This window comes from Tyto alba, unplaced genomic scaffold, assembly GCF_018691265.1.
Source record: "Tyto alba isolate M040663 unplaced genomic scaffold, T.alba_DEE_v4.0 Super-Scaffold_18, whole genome shotgun sequence".
NCBI classification, from domain to species: Eukaryota; Metazoa; Chordata; class Aves; order Strigiformes; family Tytonidae; genus Tyto; species Tyto alba.
In genome coordinates this window covers 33,482,032-33,502,228 of record NW_024881280.1, presented here as the reverse complement: position 1 = coordinate 33,502,228, position 20,197 = coordinate 33,482,032, and the positions used below count along the sequence as shown (strand labels likewise).

General features: G+C 38.0%; 1 protein-coding gene across 2 annotated transcripts in view; it reads right to left on the bottom strand.

Moving 5' to 3' along the window:
• The window catches only part of VRK1 (VRK serine/threonine kinase 1), a 37,518-nt gene extending 21,310 nt beyond the window's left edge, over positions 1 to 16,208 (bottom strand). The window contains exons 1-9 of one of the 2 annotated variants that reach the window (XM_033010576.2): positions 16,113 to 16,208; positions 12,118 to 12,157; positions 9,334 to 9,494; positions 7,732 to 7,787; positions 3,490 to 3,559; positions 2,976 to 3,063; positions 1,379 to 1,487; positions 1,141 to 1,233; positions 21 to 153 (exon numbers count right to left, since the gene is read on the bottom strand). In XM_033010576.2, the coding sequence (XP_032866467.1) occupies positions 21 to 153; positions 1,141 to 1,233; positions 1,379 to 1,487; positions 2,976 to 3,063; positions 3,490 to 3,559; positions 7,732 to 7,787; positions 9,334 to 9,490 (706 nt within the window). In that variant the 5' untranslated portion in view covers positions 9,491 to 9,494; positions 12,118 to 12,157; positions 16,113 to 16,208. The remainder of the gene's footprint in view (positions 1 to 20; positions 154 to 1,140; positions 1,234 to 1,378; positions 1,488 to 2,975; positions 3,064 to 3,489; positions 3,560 to 7,731; positions 7,788 to 9,333; positions 9,495 to 12,117; positions 12,158 to 16,112) is intronic. The other variant, XM_033010577.2, reaches the window with a different exon arrangement.
• Positions 16,209 to 20,197: the final 3,989 nt, after the last annotated feature.

The following is a 20,197-nucleotide window of genomic DNA, read 5'->3' as shown; positions in this document are numbered from 1 at the left end:
ATGAAGTTTTACATCCTTACCCACACCCTTGTGTGCATCAATACTGGTATATTCAATAGTTCCATCATGACATCTTTTAGGATCTTCTTTATATGCTTTGTGAACCCCTTCAGGACAGTATCGGTAGGCAAGACCATAATCCACCAAGTACACCTAGCAATTTCCACAAAGAAATCGAAGATTAAAGAACTGTAAATACAAAAAAATGCACGAATAATAAATGTAACTCCCAACCACTCTCAGAACTTCTTAAAAAGTATCAAAAATGATGAGTTTTTCCACTTTAAATGATCCTTTCACAATGTTTTTTTGAGATTACTACATATGATTTTAAAACAATGTGCCAGATAGGTTTTGTTGTTTTCCATACGGCAATCTGATATGGAAGTAGTTTCTTGCTGATGTAAAGGACAAGTACAGCAAAATAGTTACTCATTACCAGTAAGAATAAGTGCAAAAAAAAACCAAAAGCACAATGTTCAGAAACTTATAAATACACTTGCTGTCCTACCCTCCTCAAAGTCTGCTGTCTCATTTGAACACTGCTCCATCCTATAACTTCTCACTAACACGACCGCTACTTTAAGAGAACTGAAATTTTATTTATTTCATGAGCTAAAACATTTGGGCAAGACAACATACATAATTCTGAAACTCTAATATACATTGTTTGAATAGTAAAAAAAGTTAAAAATGCAGAAAAATGACAGACTTCTGTAAATCAAGTGGAAAAATCAACACTTTAAAGACCAGTTTTGGCAAGTAACAGAATGCTTATCTGATAGATTTCTTGAACAAAGGAATGAGGTAACAAAGCAGACAGGCAAACATAATTTCCCAGTGTGCTATATAATTTTAAGCTTCCACCTGCAGATGCCTATTTGAGACTATTTTTTTTTTTTAATCTTGAGAATTTCTCTAGAATATTATTTAGGGCAAATAGTCAATTTGATAACTGTCCAGCAAAATGCATTAAAAAAAATTGTAGAATATTAACTAGATCTAAATGTCAAGCAGAAATAACATTACCATATACATTCTTAAGAATGAGCTTCTGCTAGATTTCACGGGTTCAAAGCACTTCCATGTGTTGTCAAATAGAAGGTTTAAAACATGAGGAATAAAATGCATGAGAAATACCTGATTAGGGTTCTTGTAACTCAGAAGAAGGTTTGAGGCCTTGATGTCTCCATGCACATATTCGTGCTCATGGACGTACTCCAGAATATCAAGCTAACAAAACAACACACACTCATATAAATGTAGTACCCAGCTCCACCCAGCAGAGGACCTGTACTCAGCCCAAAAGTGTGATTTAACCCAAAGACTTACACAGAGAAGACCGATTATAAAAATATAATATATTTTTTAAACTTACTATTCTCAGGCCCAACTGTAGTACAGTTTTACGGGAAAATTGCTTTCCGTTCTCTTCATACATCTTCTGAAGATCTCTGCCAAATCGGTCCATTATCATAAACCGATAACTAAATTCAAGGGAAAAAGGAAAAACAACAGCAAAGTTACTGAATCGTACTTAGCAAAGTATTTTATCTGTGTTAACTGTACAGATTACTGAGTGAAAACACCCCCCTCAAAAGATAAACTGCAGATATACAGAACACAAACGTGGGGAATACTTGACTTCTTTTTAATGTTGGACATCATTCTTAACGTTTTTATATCAGCTAGTCAAAAATTCATCCATCAAAAGAACTGTTCTTTATTCCTGGCTAGTTATGCAATACAATAACAAGTACCCACAGAGGAAAATATCTGTATTGTAATTCACTACAGGTAGAACCAAGCATCACTTACAGAAATAGTCATTTATAAAGCAAAAAATGTAATTGACTTAACACAGTTACTTAAAAAAAAGTTAGATTCTTGAAATCTATTATTACAACCCTTTTTTTAACCTATTATTAAAAACAAAAATATCTCGCCTGCCACAGGTGTCCCGAGATGTGTTGCTATAGCCAAACTGGTTCTATTACTGTCAGAGGTCATAGTAGCTTTATTAAAGAATCAATCTAGTAAAGATTCTCTCTCTCACTCTGAATGCAAAGAAAAGTTTATTTGGGAAAAAAAAATACGATTTTGTTATACTTACTTTTGCCTCTCAAAATTAATGTGTTTTTACATTAGATTCATTTAAAGTTGAGGATCTACTGAAACAATATTTCTGACATACTGGTGCATACATACCAACTGTGCTACGTGGTATGTACAGTCACACAAAAAAGCCTGACCTACTATAACCTGCCAGAGAATTACTGGAACTCCTTTGCAGCACAGTTGTATAGAGAAAACCATCAGGAAACCAGGACTGTTATATAAACAGGCATAACATTCAAGACCAAGTAACAAAAACCTTTTATGACATGGAACAATATTAAAAACTATCCCTACACTTAAGACAAATTTAACATGAAACTAGCAATTATTCTAGCTCACAGATTAAGTAAGAAAACCCCTATCCCTAGGGAAAATAAAATAGATTTAGAGAGGGCAGAGTCCTTTATATGTGAGTGAAAATACTCCTTAAGTGCACACCACACAAGAAAAACTTTAAAGGTAGTCATATTATTCAAAGACTTATATATTAGAAGTCAACTTTATTTTAATTCAAATATGAAAAGCTTCTGAACCACATATATATATATATATATATCTCTATATATAGATATATATATATATATATATATATATCTCATCACTGTATGGTAGCAATGTTCCAGACAAATGGAAACTAAATCACTAAGAATATAATAGATACATTTTATTTGTTACTGGTATTTGTATCTATTTTTCTATTCCTTAAGCACACCCTGTTATGAACATGAAACTTTGTAGCAGAAATTATCAGCATGAAGACAGGTGGAAAACACATCTTACAAAGTAAATTAGGTTAAAAGGCATAGTGGTTGAGGATGAAATAAATCCCAGTAAATGCCAACAAAAGATATATTCACCTGTTTCCGTTTCTTTCATGCAAGCCAGAACCCCAGTATCTTGGTACACCTAAATATTTCAGTTTATGGGACTTAGTCCACTTCTGAACTGAAAATACAAATAAAGATAAGTTCATTAATTTGCATCAGCAGAGACTTACATAAAAAGGAAGTACTCGCATCACTTACAGTTTCTGCATACATGTGAGCTGCTTATTTCATGAAAACTTGTATGCAAAGTATACTGGAAAGTTAATGACACATTTGTTGTAGGGACAGAGATTCAACTGAAGTTTCAATTGAGACAATGCAATCAACAGAACTATAAAGAACATCTCACACAAAAAAAAAAAAAAAAAACACCAAACAAAACAAACCAACCTAATTTTACTCTAAGTCTAAACTAGATCTCAATCATTTAAAAATAATTTTGAAAATGACCTAAAGATTCTCTTAAAAGTTTGACCTTACTCCTGTAGGCTCTAGTTTCCTAAATGCTTGTAGTTGATTAAAAACATTTTAATAGACTGCTTACTTTCATCTGGCTTAGCAGCTCGCATGTAGAACTTTAACTCAGTAAAAAGAGGTCCATTCTGGCTGGGTTCCTTTAAGACAATTTAAAATTAGTTAAAAACTGCTATGTTAGTGCCTAATAATTATTAAAAGCTCACAAAATGTAACATTCACCCTATAAAAACGTTCTACCCAGTGCTGATAAATTCAATAGAACATGATCATTTTATCAAAAGAAGGTTGGCTCTAAAAAGTTATTTTTATTATAAATTGCTTAACATTAAAGGTATCAAAGAGTCCCTTCCCATAATAAAAAATTAAAGAATAACAAATTAACTGAAATGTATAGAAATATTACCAAGAATTGGCAGCAAAAGTTTAGCAGAGAACATTAAACAACATTCGTTATCTGGGATTTTCCAGATTAAAGCTGGATTCCATCAGTTGCAACAGCCATTACTGAGCCTACAATAACACCTGAACAGATTTGATGGAAAAAATCTTAACGAAAGTTAGTCTTGCTGAACATAAGGTATTTTGTTCCCTACATTCGTTAGTTGATCGACATAAAAATTAGAGGATTTCATAATTTCTCTTAAAAACTAAATTATAAGAACTACACTTATTTTGACCTCAAAGTCTACCTTGTATTTAAGCTAACATAAGGTACTTCCAGTTCCTTTTTCTAGGTCCAAATCTACAGTAACCACATATTACATGTGAAGTGCAAGAGAGAAACTGGTTTAAAAACACCAAAGCTTTGAAGTACTCTAAGAACTGCAAATGGGCAAGTACCTGGATTCCAGTGCACTAGAACTCAGTGCAGAAAAGAAAAAAAATCATCTCACCTCTTGCTATTTTTGAGTGATTGATTTTGAGATAAGCTTAAGCAATTTATCTTAGTCTAGTTACTCATGTATGTCCAGATTCATTCTATCTCAGTGAAAATTCCTGTTTTGGAATATCCCACACCTTAAAAAAAGAAAAAAACTAACCGGAAAAGAAGTACGAGATTACAAAGAAGCCCGGAGAGAACATAATCACGACATTAGCAACAGTTCTAAGATACACCACGGTAATCACGAACGGTTTTTAACTTTTAAATGCAGATGTACCGATGCAGAAAACCGTTGAAGGCCGGAGCGCACCGCTCGCCTAGCAGAGGTTCACTGCTGCACCCTGTGCTCTCGCGTGCTGCCCGGCGTTAACGGCGGGCCCAGGGGCTCAGGAGGGCCTGGCCCTTCGTTCGTGTGCACCCGACGCGTTGGCAAAGTGAAAAGCCGGGTCAGCGTGAGAGCAGACACCGGCTTAGGCACCCCCCCCCCCCCCGCTACAAAGCTCCACCTCACTCTCTCCAGCAGTATTGGCCCTGAGAAAGGCTGGAGCCAAGACAACGGCTCTGCTACCCTGCCTCCCGGCACCAAGTCCTTCTGGCACTTAAGCCATAAAGCTGAAGAGAACCCACAGTCAGACCAACTGATCCATACGCATGAACTTCGGTACGCGCGTATCTACTTTCAGTTAGTTTATTTACTCACGAGGGATGCCAAGTTAGTGATACAGAGGTTAGGAAAGCAGGGTTAATTAAACAGCTGAATATTTACACTGCAGTTATCCTGGACAAAAGTTACTTGACCTATTCGCTCATTTCTGTGTAGCATAATTCATTAATACTCTAACTTAATTAGAATACAAATAATATATATTATTGAGTCAACTTACATAGGTTTGAAGAATGTTATTTTCTTACTAAACTATAGTGAAAACTGTAGGTGTTAAAAATTCTTAAAATATTTATCTTTAAATACATTATTCCACAGAAAAGCATGTCTCAGTGCTGAAAAAAAAATGTCTTTCTCTAGTTAGAGCAAATGCTAAAAACCTGGTATCTTTTCATACTTGAGGGGATGGATAAATGATTTAACCACAAAACAGATCTTCATGTTGGCTACGAAGCTGTTTCCCCAGAATACCATTACTTCTACTTGCAGATAAACAAATGCATACGCTACGTTAAAAAGGCTCATGTAATGATGTCCAATATTTGCCATAGTCATCTTGTAAGACTTCAAACACAAATTTCTACAACTTTGTGCCCAAGGTCATCCTAAACACGATTTACAAAACTGAAATTAAAGTCTAATTAGAAAAGATACCATAATGAAAGAGATTATGGTGTACGTGTTGAAACCCAACAAATTTCTTCAAGTAATATTTTAAGAATTCTGATCTTTTTCAGTCAGCAATTTAATGAATTGTTATTAAACTCTGCATCTACTCCTGAACAATGACATCTGAAAGGTCCACATGTTAAAAAGCATTTATTTTTTTAATAAAAACTGTAATTCATTTCATACTGCTCAGACACCAATACTATGAGGATATGTCAAAGACTAAGCCAATTTCCATTCCACTTTAATAGCTTAATTTGAAGAACATTACTATAGAAGCACGTATTTTGTTAAACACTAATAATTGTTCAAGGCTGTTAACCACTTTGCTTCAGCTGATGGATCAACTAGGAATCACCCAGGCATCAGAAAATAGGCCCTTATCTGTAGTTGTGTTATGCTACACTGTAGAGGCATAAAATGTTATGGGTCATGTGTGAGGGCAGCACAAAGACTGGGGCTACTCTTTACTGCCATAAAGACAAAATTATAAAAGACAAATTAAAAGTGAGTAGTCACCTGAGAGATTAGCAATGGGTATATTTACAAATTGCTGCAACGAAGTGAATCGAGCATAGAAGCAACCCAAAAGTTACGACAACTCTTCCTATATTCAGAGCCCAGAGTGGAAGAGAAGCAGACAGACAGGTTTCAAACCCGGGGAAAGAGGAGGACAGCAATTATGCACAGCATAAAATAACACGTATCTGATGATTTTCCAGGCAAGTCAAACTGGATTCCTCCATGCAAGTTAAATGGCACTCTGCTTCCTGATCAGTCCAAACTCGGCCAGTAATGAGGAGCCAATGCCTCTCAGAGGCTGGGGCTGCCCGCCCGCGTGCCCTGCCCACAAACACCCGAGGCAGCACTGATGTTGAGAAGGGGGTAGTTTGACACCTGAATCCCAAGCAGTGCTTTTGGCAGCAAGTGACATTTCAGAAAGAGGGTCTTCATCAACAGCGTCTGGGGGTGTCTGAACAGTATCAAAACCAACACTCTATCATCTCCCTGGAGTCAGCAGATAGAAATACCAAGATTAAAGGCACATACTAACTCAGATGTGGTTTTTTTCTAACCTAACCTGATCTTTTAGTCTCAGGAACAAACGTTAAAAGTATCACCCTATTTACATTAGTGGCCAGCTACTGCAGTAAAGGATTCCTGTATCACAATATACCTTAAAAAAATATTAAAACACTGCAGTTCTGAACTGAGCCTTAGAACTAATTTTTTACATTGTCAAGTTTTTGTACAGTTTTCTGCTATTTGCTTTTGTCACAGGCCCAGAAGTATCACCAAGATAATGAATGGTCTGGAGCTTCTGTGGCTGTTCCAGGTTTTTTACTGAGACTTTACCAGGGAATCATACGTAATAGTAGGATCTATACAAATTAATCTAGCAAAATTTAAGAAAAAATATTTTATACCTTAGGAAGAGAACAATATAGCCAAATCATGTTAAATAAATATTTCTTATTTTAAGAATAAAAACATAAGAAAATTTCAACTAATATAAAGAATTTGCTGATTTGCTACAGTGGGCTAAAAATACGCTATCAACAATGCTTTTTCTTCTCTGTAATCATTAGGTTGAAAAAATTATGTGTCAATGCCATTTTAATTCAATAGAAATTAGAATACATATGTGTTTTATGATCAAACATTTAAAGGACTTTATATCTGTAGGGACCTTGGGAATCAAAGTTTTGCTGTTTCTACTCCCAAGCCATCTGTCAGCTTACCAACATCCAGTGGTGAGCAACAGTTCACACAGACTCACTGTATAATCACAGAAATTCTCCAAAAGCTAGCCAGATTTCATGCATTTTGTGAGATTTGGGCTCTTTACAGGAAGCAGCACATGAAGCAGAAGCTGATCCATTTCATCAACCTTTTTCAACTCCGCTGATGTTCCATTATCCACCCTCATACATAGGAGTAACTCCCCAGCGTTCCTCTACATCACCACACTTTTATTTTAAACAGCACTATGCAATTGTATTATTTCCAGTGGAAAGATGTTTTAAATTACACATGCTATTCTAAAGCAAACATTTTCAAGTTGTGAAGTAAAGATTCAAATGCTCTCTTACCACTTTTGCAACATAAGGTGCATCACTGCCAACCGACTTTGAAGAATTAACATCAGCTGTTAAAAAGGAAGCATCTATTAGTAGCAGGAAACTGTCACAAAACATACACTTATTTGCTGTGCAGCACGGATAAACAAATGACAAAGCAATTAAGTCCTGACATGAACATATATCAGTACCTTAGACTTTGGTAAGGGAACAACTCTACGCAGCAAGACTACTCTATATGGATAGTCTTTCATTCTCCCTTCTGTTTGTGGAGAAGATGCAGTTTACTAAATAAAAGGGTTCTTTTCTTTATTATTCAATAACTTTTTCCTAGTCAGTAGCATTTCTTTCATTTTCTAGGACTGTGATGAACATACACAGTTGCGGACATGAAGATGAAAAACACATTCTCTCTACTATTTTGCCATGTCACATATCCAAAAGTTGACTTTCTGTTGGTACAAAGCTTGTAAATTGTCAAATACTTGTGACAGAAGGACATCAAATTAGGCAAGCGCAAAGTACAGGGAACAGTCAGGGGCACAGCTTTGTGCAAACCATGGGGAAGCAAACAGAGATCAAGCTTTGGCTTGAACAATGGAAGAGTTCTTAACATGAAGTACTATACACTTAGAGTGAGCTGGAACTCCAGTCTCAGTAAATTCAGTAGCTCATTGAGCAAGGCTGACTAAGTAGTAGAGAGCTTCTTTGGCAAGAAGCCACCCACTGGTCCTGTTTCTTCTTAATCCACTTATGCTGCAGTCTGTTCATTTTGAAAGCAAGACAGATTATTCTTTTCTTTTTTCAACTCAGTATGAAGTCAGTACAACTTTTTCACCAAGAGGAAGAAGACCAAAAATGCATAGCAAAAGAAAACCTTATTACGATGATCACATTAACTCTCATCCCTTCAAAATTCTCTGGAAAATGAGTAGGAGCAATCAAGGTTTTTTTGATTCCCTCAGATATCCTCAAGATCCCTCTTATCTGTTCATGTGTTCAAATAACAGAGATACTAAGTGTGGAACGCTATCCACTATAAGAAGTTTTCTTTGAATTCAATAAACAACATTGCAAAACAAGATCTGTGCTGATGCTTTAAACTGTAAAGTCCAAGATTTCAATTTGTTTCAAGCACTGGTTACATAAAAAAAGTATATGACATGTCAGAAGTTTTCAAGGCAACGGAAGAGTCAAAAGCCGCACCAAAGTCAAAAGCAGCCAAAATACTGACTGATCAGTAGCCTCCACAGAATATGATGAGACAGTTTTAGTTCAGAATTTGTGGTAAGGACACTCACGCAAAAATCCTTTCTTTCATACAAACCAAAAATAAAATTTAAATAAATACTAAACTACCCTTTCACTGCTAAAAAGTAATAAAGATTTTGGTTTTAAAAAAATGAATGAACTACCACTGGAATCTCAAAACCACAGTTCTTACAATGGCCATTTGTCCACTCTTGACATTTTTTACAGCATCAGGTTCTAATAAAAAAAGATCATTTCAAGACCCTCTGCGTTTCTAACTTAAGGTCAGTTTTCCATTGTTTTAAATAAGGATAAGCATCTCACTTTCAGTTTTCAAGCATTATCAAAAGTCACTACACTTACCAAGGTATAGGCGTCCAAAGCCTCCTTGCCCGATAGGGACACCTAATTTCCACTCTTTTCGTGATGTATCTGCTAAAACCTCCCCCAGAGCAAATACTTCAGCAAGTTTCCTTTTTGCGGGGGCTCTTTTTCCAGCAGTCTTCTTATTATATGGCATTTTCCTTGGAGAGAAAGGAGCGAAGGGACAGAAACCCAGAAAAAAAGCATAGGTTACATGCTGACCGGACTTACGTAGGAATCTGTTAGAAGCATGAGAAAGCGTGGACTGTTTAAGTTTTAATTTGTTACTACAAAAACACTTTAAAAGAAATAGAGGAAGTAGTTTCATTGTCATGAATTCTAAGTGAAAAATTAATTTTTCCAGACATCACAAAAAAAAACTGACAGCAAAAATCTTCACAAGAGAAACCTATTAGAAGACCTTGTATAATACAAGCTAGAAAAAAAAGTCTCAGAATCTATTGTAGTCAATCAATCACAGCCAATCATAGATCTAAACTTAGAAAAAAGCAAACAAATTAAATAAAGCTCATCAGCTTTCCTGGAGTGAGCCATGCATATTAAAAAAGTGTCATATAGTCCAAGTCTTCAGTAATAGTATGAGGAACTCCTCTTAGCTGTAAAAAAATGCCCCCCAAAATTAAGCCAAACAGTTAATTATTTCTTCTCCTATATAACTGCAAGCAACAAAACTGAAAGTCTGCTTACTGTTCACGGGGCAGCATTTAGTAGCTCAGCAAACTAGTACATAACTACCTATTTTGAGATCATAAATGCAAAAGTATTGCTGTTGCTTTCTCCCCACCTCAGGTCTCAAATAAGCAATATTTCCAGATATAACATAATAGCCCACTAGAACAAAACACGTGCATCTTCCCAAAGAATAGGCCTCATTTTGAATAAATAAATGTTTTGAATTCTTAGCAGAGCCCAATTTTGATTCAGTAAAAGAACTTACTAAATATGCAGCCATGCTACGGCAAAGAGTGCACTAGATCTTTTTACATTAAAGGCCTGCATGACTTGTTTTACAAAGAACTGATCCTTCCCTCTAACTTATGAAGATAAAAATCATACAAACAGAGCCACAGTTATTTTTTAAAAGATACCATTTTAACGGGTGGGATTTTATTATTATCATTATTATTTTATTTTGCTTGGGGAAGCGGGAAGGAATAGTAATACACAATTCCAGAAGCTTCTGGATAGCAAAATATCTTTTTCCCATTAGCCTGTCTGCTCCATACAATAACCCTAAGCCAAATGCAGTTACTTAACATCAGTTTCTTCTTTTAGTTCTAATGATTCTCTAGGACTTTTTTTTAATTTCCCAAATAGAAAACTGCATAACTGTGACAGCTGCTCCAAAAGAGCTCCCCCGTCCACAAGCCTCTTTTCTGACTGTGTAGTATCTTCAGGAAATTTTCTTCCCCACGTAATGTCTGTCCCCCAACTAATATCTGAAGAGAGTGGCCAATACCTATTTCTCTACTTACTAAATGCAAGAATAACTGTCAAGTTTCCTGGAAATGTTCTTCTGTCCACTAATACTTAAATCTGTAGCTGTGACTGATCGAACCCCGCCGGGTGGAATGTGACTGGATAAAGGACAACGGATGGAACCGCTCTGGAGCTGGGCCACGGCATGTGCCCAAGGAGCTCTGGTGAGAATGCAGAGGAGCTCACTGCAGCGCAACGCTGAGGGGACTGGTGGGTGGCCTTTCTCTTAGATAAGCAGCTGAACAACATCTGAGTGGAGCCCGAAACTGCTGAGTGGATCAAATGGGGGTGTAAATGTCTCCCTGAGACAGCGAGGGGAATCAATAGGAGGCTCAGCCCAACAGAAGAGTATAGAAACTAAACAACTAGCAAAGAATTCTGGAGAGAGCAATGGGCTTGAGCTGGTTTCAACACAGGTGTTCCTTCCTGGTAGCCGGGGATGCACCGTGACAGTGAGCATGTTACAGAGACAGGTAACGGGAATCACGCTGGCACTGTGACTGAACTGTGTATTGCAACTGCTGTATTTTGCCAAGTGTAACTTACATTTGTATAAGTTTTCAGTACATTTTGTATCAATCACTCTCCTAAATCAGAAATCCGGTATAGCATTAACTATCTTCAAATAAGTAAACTTGATTATTTAATATTATGCTCTCCATATGTGGAAGACCTGAAAGAATCTGGTCAGAGAGCACTGGATGCTGGCAGCAAGCAGTCTGCTGACACCACAATCATTCAATAATATAGGACTAAACGCAGAAGAGAAGGTATATAATTCCATGCCAAAGAAAAGTCCTGCTTTTTCGGGGTCCTTGTTAATCTGAGAAGTATCTCTGTGTCACAGAACCATAAATAACTTCAACAAAACAGTATTGTGAAATACCCACATCACAGGAAGAGACTGGTATTTATCAATACCTGCACTGCACAAGCTTCCTCATTACCACAGAACAGGATGTTTTAATTCTGCATTACTTTCCCGTATTTCCACTTCTATACAATAACATTCTTCCCTATAATCAAGATATAGCTTTGACATTTTACACTTAAACTTTAAGACTAATTTTACCCGTAGCTTTATCCATACCCTTCAAGAAACTACTCTCTACACTTCAGGTTTTTTTTTTTTAAATCTTCAAGGTGATACATAATGCCCTGTCTTAGAGGAAGGTTCTTCCTCCAGATTTTCTACAGGAGAAAAATATGATTCCCAAGCACCAAATGCAATTCCAGCTAGCTCAGCTAAGACCATACCAATGAGAATGTAATTGTGTTACTTACAAGAGCAGGCCAAAAAGATCACAGCAGACCTTTTAAGCAGCTTCTCAGGACACCAAGATCAGGAAAAGGGTTAAAACAAAGAACAGAAAGAAACCATTAGACGTGGTACTGGAAAAATAAACCAGAAGTCTGAAGCCGCAAAACTGACTCAGATAAGGAGAAAAAAAATGCTCAAAAATCAGCAGTGTTGTTGCCTAACGACTCAGAAGTGGGACAAGATCACACTGACTGTCATCTAAAGGGTACAAAAACGTATACAAAATGAGCATACTGTCCTCAAGAACAATATGAGAGACATGAAGAGGGCCTGAAGGACTGCATCCCTTGACCTCTGAGTTACTACAAATAATTCCAGTGAGACTTGGACAGATGCACTTAGGTGCCTGAATGTTGGACAGATTGCTGCCCAGTGAAAAAAAATTTTGTAGCCTTTTTTTCAATAAAGCTAGCAAGCCAGTGAAATAAAACTGCTGATACACTTCACATTTTTGACATTCACAGTGAGCCTTGATAGTATCCTCACTTTAAAAGGAATTGCGTTCACTTAAAATATGTCCTCAAGAGTATCAAAGGAGCTGGTGTTTCCCTCTTTTTTTTTTCCTTTTTTTTTTTGTTTAACATGGTCAATAATGGTATGCCTGAAGGTATTCAGTTTTTAAAAAAATAAATAAATTAATGACAACTTCCCTTAAGACATAAAAGCAAAAATTCAAAATGGACATAAGTTTGAACGTCCCCAGCTGGGAACCCTGCCCTTAACAAATACACTAGATACACATACATGGTTTCTTGGCTGTCTATATTCATATCCATCTGTTAAGATGGCACCGTGCCTACTTACAAGTTGGTCAAACTATCAGTAGGCCATAGGTGCCAAACACTGATCGCTTTCAATGGGCAGCATGTACAATACTAAGCAGTCACTCTTTTGCAAAAAAGCTGTTATCCATGGAAATATTTAAGCAATGGCTGCACATGCTTTCACATTTATTTGGATAAATTCATCCAAGGATCTCCTATTGATTGAAACCAAAACCACCTGGAGACTGCAAATATTTTCTATGAAAATACAGAACTGAAAAAAAAAAAAAAAAAGAAGATAATGATATTTAAGTGCAAATTCTATCATTCTATCTGCTTTTCAACTCACTAACCAGCAAACATGAGGGGTTTGTCAGAGAACTTATGAACGAGCAAAGATTATATAGAGCTGCCTACTGTACACTGCACAATTGTAATAAAGTCACCTACTTCTCCCCAAGATCACCCTTATAAATACACGCACACACCCCTACACCAAAAAAAAAAATAAAAAAATATCACCTTTAACTTTCCTGCATCTCAATTACCTCTCCCCATCAGTAAATGGAAATATTTTCTATCCCACAGGTATTGTGAAGCTTAATTCATTAGTGCCTGCAACCATGCTGAAGTCCTTGGAAATAGAGTGCCACAGATGTCAAGTACTGTACTATCATTCAAGTATCAAACAGACCTGACCCTACTTAGCTAAGGTATCTGACAAGAACAATTTTCAAGGTGCATGATTGTAAACAGCATCATTTCATGTGGCTACCATATGCTCAAAACAAAGATTTTGCTACTAACAAGTACGAATAACAGAAGTCTATTTGTCTAAACTCTCTCCAAAAGCCTCTTAGTACTACAAAGGCTACGTACCCTGCTTCTCCCTAATAAAACATCTTGGAAGAAACTGAATACACTGTACTTGAGGTATGCAGACAATTTTGTATCAGTAGTGCTGTTAGTGGTGTTATCTTTACAAATGTTGTCTGCAATGGTTGCTACTCTAGTGATACTTGAACTCTTAGAATAAATAAGAGTAGACACTTCTCAATTTTTGTTGGCATCCATTCTCAATAAAACTCAAAAATTAATATAAACCAAATTTATTTTTAATAAAGTATTTCTGTGGTGTGGCAATTCACACAGGTTTCTTCCTGTTCCTCCTCTCTTATTCTCTGGAAACTGTCATTTTTACGGTTGTTTATCTCAGTAGGACCTATTTTCATTCTCAACACAGAGCAGGCTTGCTGGTGACCTGTGCTCCTTTTCATGAATAGGTAGTCGCAGCAAGACCTGAAATCTATGCATCATTAATACTGTTCATCAGTCATAGCAAGACATCTAAGTCTGCCTGCAAAAAAGGAAATAAAGACAAGCAAGAAACAAAAGCTAGTTGTTGCTCAAGAAGTGAGAAAGAACGTGACACTTTTAAGACTTCTGAATATTGTAGAACTGCTTTCATAGGAGGGACCAAAAAAAGAAAAAAGTACTTGAAGTATCAGTGACTTGTAGTACCAAGTGAAGTAGATAGTAAACAAAGGCTTTCTTGCATAAATGGGACATTCTATGACTAGCATATCAGTGTTACATTTTTGAGTACCACTATAATCTCATTTCCTGGCAATTAAGACATGTGAGAAATAATGGTACTTATGGAAGAAGAGGCACTACAGTTCCTTCCCCGAGAAATAAGGAAACGTGTTTAGACAAAATTAATAAACGTGCATTGGAGGACCAAAATCAATAAGAAGCATTTCATCACAGTAGCACTATACTGGGAAAACTGAATGCCTTTTGTTTTGTTTTGTTTTTAAAAAACACAGAGATGACTTCTTAAAATTTCAGAATGCAGTTTGTTCAGAGATAGGAAACAGACATGTACAACAGAAATTACTACGTTGCTAATTAATTTTAAACTGCCTTCTCAAGCATACATTTTCTTCTTTTGAACAGTATTTAAGGTTATCCTGAAAATTCTAAGCATCACTCAGATAGTTACTGCGATAAAGAACACAGTAAGCTTTATGAGGTATGAAATCATCTGTCATTCCAAATCACCTCACCACCAAAACAACAGCAAGTACCTACGCGCGTGTGTGTGACACACTTAACTTAAAAGGCTTTTGCATAGTTTGGCACACTGTATAAAAATCAACAGCTCTGAAATTCATTAAGAATCCTACCTCATCTGGGGATTATCCCCAAGAATTAAGTGGACATCTTATTCCTACAGAGAAAGGCACAAGTCTTTTGACACAATAATAACCACAGGAAGCTTTACAACAGCTTTTATATTTTTGCTAATTATAAGAAAGGCCCATGGATTCTCTATGAATTAATAAAAGCCTTGGTACAAGTTGAAAAACAGAGAAAGCAACAGGGTTCGCCCTGCCTGCAACTGAATAATTCTTAAACAAGGAAGGCAAATGGCGAGAAATAGGAAGTGAAGAAAAACAACCACTGCCAGAAAGAAATCAGCTCAGCCTAGTTCTTACACAACAGGTCTGTTCTGATCCTAAAATTACAGATTTATTTTTTTTTTCTGATTTGTAGGTGTGGGTTATTTTGTTTGTTTGGGGGTTTTTTAATGTTTTTTTTTAAAGCAAAAACTCAGGAACGCCTCCCAGCTTAGACGGTATTTTCTTAGCCACACCAGGACGTTACTAAAGGTGACAAACCTCTAAATGGCACCGAGCATAGCTTTTATTCCACCTCCCCCACCTCGCCTTAGCACAAAAAAAAAAAAAAAACAACAACCACGAGGGAAAGCAACTGAGGCCGCTGCCACCCAAGGCAGCTTTACAGCCAACAGCCCACGAAGGCGGGGGAAGGGAGGGTGCAGCAGAGCCCTGGGGTGAAACTGTGGGAGCTTTTACCCACTTGCCCCCATTCTCTCCCTCCTTGCCGACCCAGGGATACCCCCGGCGCCACGGGCCTGGACGAGGGGTGGGGGGGGGGGGAGCTGGGATGGTGCTTTCCCCACCCGCGGCTGCAGAGGAGCGGGCCCCACAGGTACCTCAAGCCTCCTTAGCGAGGGAAGCGGGAAAACCCGACCGCAACCCGCCAAAAAGGCCGGGGACGCACGGCAGGCCGAAGGGGAGGCGAAACTCGCTTCCTTTTTTTTTTTTTAAAAAAAAAAAAAAACAAAAAAACACTACACCCCAACAGCAGACGCCGGCTTCAAATACCTCCTCCGTGCCCAGGCCCAGCCGCCGCTCCTTCCGCCCCGTCCGAAATTCCCGCACTGCCAGGGGCCCTGAGGGACCCGCCCGCCCCGGCGCTCACCTCCCACCATCGCCCGCGCCTATTGGGCCGCCGCGCCACGGCCGCCCCTCCTCGGGGGCGCGGTGCCTGCTGGGAAGTGTAGTCCGTGACCTCCGCGGGCGGCCGCCCGCGGAGGTCACGGACTACACTTCCCAGCAGGCACCGCGCCCGCGCTGGGCCAAGAGCTGAAACCTTCCAAGGGGTAGCTGGGCCAAATCTCGGCGTTTTAAGCCAAAATGAGTTTGGAAAGTCCTTCGTCAGGCTAACGCCGTGTGGCGATAACCCCTGTCCAGGAAATAGGGCGAGACGCAGGCCGCCGGGTGTCTGGGGGACGAGGCGGTGCATCAGTTCTCCATCTTGTACGACTGATGCCCAGGCCGAAACCGAGCCCTCCAGCCCCACCAGCCCCAGAGCCTGCACTTTACACATTTCCTCGTTACATGCCTAATGATTTTACCTACTTTCCTACTTACCTGTCTGACCATTTCTGATTTTACCTTCTGCGGTTTCACACAGTTGTGCAATGGAGCTTCTCTCCAAAGAAGCTTTATATCTACGCTTTGACTAAACCTGTGGTTATTTAGTCCTGACTGATTTTATTTTTTTTTTTTAACGGGTCCGTGATACTTATATTTGTGCTTGTTTTGAGTGCACCAGAACATTTTGCAAATTGAATAATTGCAAGAATTTATGAAAACCCATGCCTTTGAAGGGCCAGCATGGATTCTGACTCTCCTCTTCTGATTCTCTTTCCTCCCCACCCCAATCTCCTTTTCTTCATGTCCGAGTGAAATCATACAGTGTTGCTTCACCTAGCAGGTCTGATCCATTTGCCATCCAGTACCGCTGCATCTCCTTCTTTTGTTGTCAGGTACAAATGTGTGCACAGCCACACTTGCTTCTGCTGGGCTGCGAAGTGGGAGACAGGCATGGAAGATTAAAAGACATGCCAAAACGGGGGTTTTAGGGATGAGCCAGGAAATTAAAAGGACAATGCTTTGCTGTTGTTAATCTGCTGGGTGTTTTAAACCTTAAAAAAACATTATGTTTTCATCGCCACCATTTTCACATGCTGCAATTTTAGAGGTAGTAAATAGCTTAAAACAACTATCATTCCATGGTATGTTCATCATGACACTACTTAGATAGAAGATTTCCTTGAAAACTTGGGCTACATTAGGAATAGTAGATATGTATACTAGAAATCCTAGGTACTCCTACAGATGTTCAAGAATCTGAACTGTTGTGAATGTCCTATGATATTACTGCTCATAGGAAAGAGCAGAAGATTGTTTGAAAGAAGTGGACCCTTCTACCACACATGATAGCATTTCAACTGAAGTACTGTCACCTTTAATATCAGATTACCGGAATTGTGAAAACATTTTAAGACAGTGATACAGAAAATAAAATCAAAAATTTAATAGATATTTCATTCATTCCTTTAGTGAAAAGCTGATCTTCAGGCTGTCAGTCGGAAAACAGTCTTAACAATGAGGCCATAGAGTTCTAAAGCAAATTCTGCTATGCCGTCTAAAAGTTTGGTGAAAAAATATTGTCTTTGTTGGATGAAGAGAGAACCAGACCTCATTCTGCCTCTAATTTTTCTCTATTGAGCCAGAATAATCAGTTCTGCTTTAAGCAAAATGTACAGTTTCAATAAACCCATCCTGCTTCTTATTAACAAGATTCTGCCTATAAAGTATCAGAGCAGAGACGTCCAGATATTATGTTTCCATACACTAAAAGGCTGGGGTTTTGTTTAGCCTGTCTGAATGCATTTGCTTCAATACTGCTACAGTTGGAGATTCTTCAAGTATTAACTAAATCCAAAGTGGCCACAACTTTTCTCAGATGTTCCCTATGTGCTGTCAATTGTTTGACTAGATCTCAAAAAAAGCAAGTATTGATCAAAAGTATGGGATGGGTTTCTCATTATCATCCTTCACTGTAAGAGCATTCCTGAAATGTGCTGACTACAACTCTCAAATATGCTTGAAGAATTATTTTCGATTTGATAGTTGTGTTTGATTCATCTCCATAGAAAGGACTTCATATCTTTTCCTTAAAACTTCTCTAATCTAAAATGAAATGGGCAATCCAATCTATGTGTGTGCTACAGATACAGCTGTTAAGAAGAGCTCAAATGTTACTTTTAAATAGTAGTAAATGTGCAATATATATTGTACTGTAGTATATAAGCAGTTACATACTTTTGATTTAACAATGGGGATAAGAAGTATGATACTGAATGTGGCTTGACAAGTACGCCTGAATAGAAATCAAACTACAGGATGATTTCTTCTAAACCAGCATCTCATAAAATAACCTAGATTAACCTTGAAAATTTTCAGAAGACTGTTGAGTCTCCAGAGTAAATGGAGAATAACCATTTCACAAATGGCTGTTCTTTCAGGAGAGCTACATGTACTCATCAGTTCCAGGAGACATACAAGTTACATCCGCTTTACTAGGAGAATATTAAGAATGTTCCTCGAAAGACTAAAAATAGCACAGTGAACATTTGAATCCTCTTACCTCACAAAAAAAAAAAAAAAAAAAAAAAAAGTAATGTTTCAAGTGATTTAGCCTCACAATTTCATTCTACAGTAAGAAAACTGAGGCACGGGTAGATTAAAGTATTTGCTTAAGGGATTATTAGGCAAGGTCAGAAATGTAGCCCAGAACTCTTGAGCGGGTTCCGTGCTTTCTCACAAGGCTGGGTAGAATGCAACACAGGAATGCATGAATGTGAGAGTTCCAGTAAAAATACCAAGTAAGAGAATGCCAAATGTCTGCAGGTAGTGAGATAGGGTGTTACATCTTAGTTAGGCTCATTTCTGCTTTAACATAGTGTTTTTCAGGCTGTGATTCATGGACTAAAGGTCTGCAAGATATCAGAAGGTAATACTGGAGCAGAAGACACTCGCACGCTTTTCCACATACAGATGCAAGTAAGCAAGCAACAATCTAGAAATGTAAAAGTAATACATTTCCCTTCAGTTTTGTTCTTGAAAATTATCACCATAAAACCTCACAAGATTGCTGTTTATTTCTTTATAGAAAGATCAAATGACCTTTGGATTTAAAAAGTTTGTATTTAAATGACACAGCGGTATTTTTACATTACGTTCTTCACACTTCCACTCTTTCAAAAAACTATAAAATGAAATGGCTCAGAACTCTACATGTATTCCCTTCCTGCAGTCTTTTTTATTTTTCTACTTTGGAAAATGAGAAAAGTCTTTATACATTTCACAAACACCTTGCCATACTACACACAATGCTTCATAAAAGCAAGAATTAATTAAAAAAAAAAAAAAAAAGTTTACAAAAAAAAAAAGAGTAGACAGTTCCAAAATTAATGGGGAGACTCTGCGACCACAAACACTTGATAAAAGAGTACATATGCACTGCACCCAGCTGTCCTGACTGGTGTTTGAGGACCACAGACGGGAAGAGAGTTTAACGTTCCTAAAAATCACCACGGTATTTGCTTCAAATTACGGTTCTCTTGAAGTGCTAGACCAAAAAAGTTGTGCTGAATACCTGGTGGTCAGAGTCCATAAACAGTCTGAGAAAGAGCAGTGGTATGCTCACGTCCCAAGAAGCAGCTCTTGACGCAGTGGCCTTGTGTTACCGTCCCCCCGCAGGGTGCCGACTGGGCTGTACAAAGAATTATGCTGCCCACCACATCTAGGTGTGACCCGACAGTGTGAGCATACTGACACTAGGGAAAAAACGTGGTTACTGCAAACTTTCTTCCTTTCCTCTCGTTCACATTTCACGCTGTTTTCCTCAGTGGGAAGATGTGTATAAATTAAATGAGGGGGGTGGGGTTTTATTGCTGATGTACTTTTATTAAACTTTAGAAGGGTAATCCCTGTTCCGTGAGAATAGCGCTGAGGTGCTCCAGGGTTCCCTTTGTTCATCCATTAATAAATATTCTAAGAGTTCTTCAGATGATCTGCCTGGTAACCTCAGAGCCTGTGTGTATTTTAGCACAACT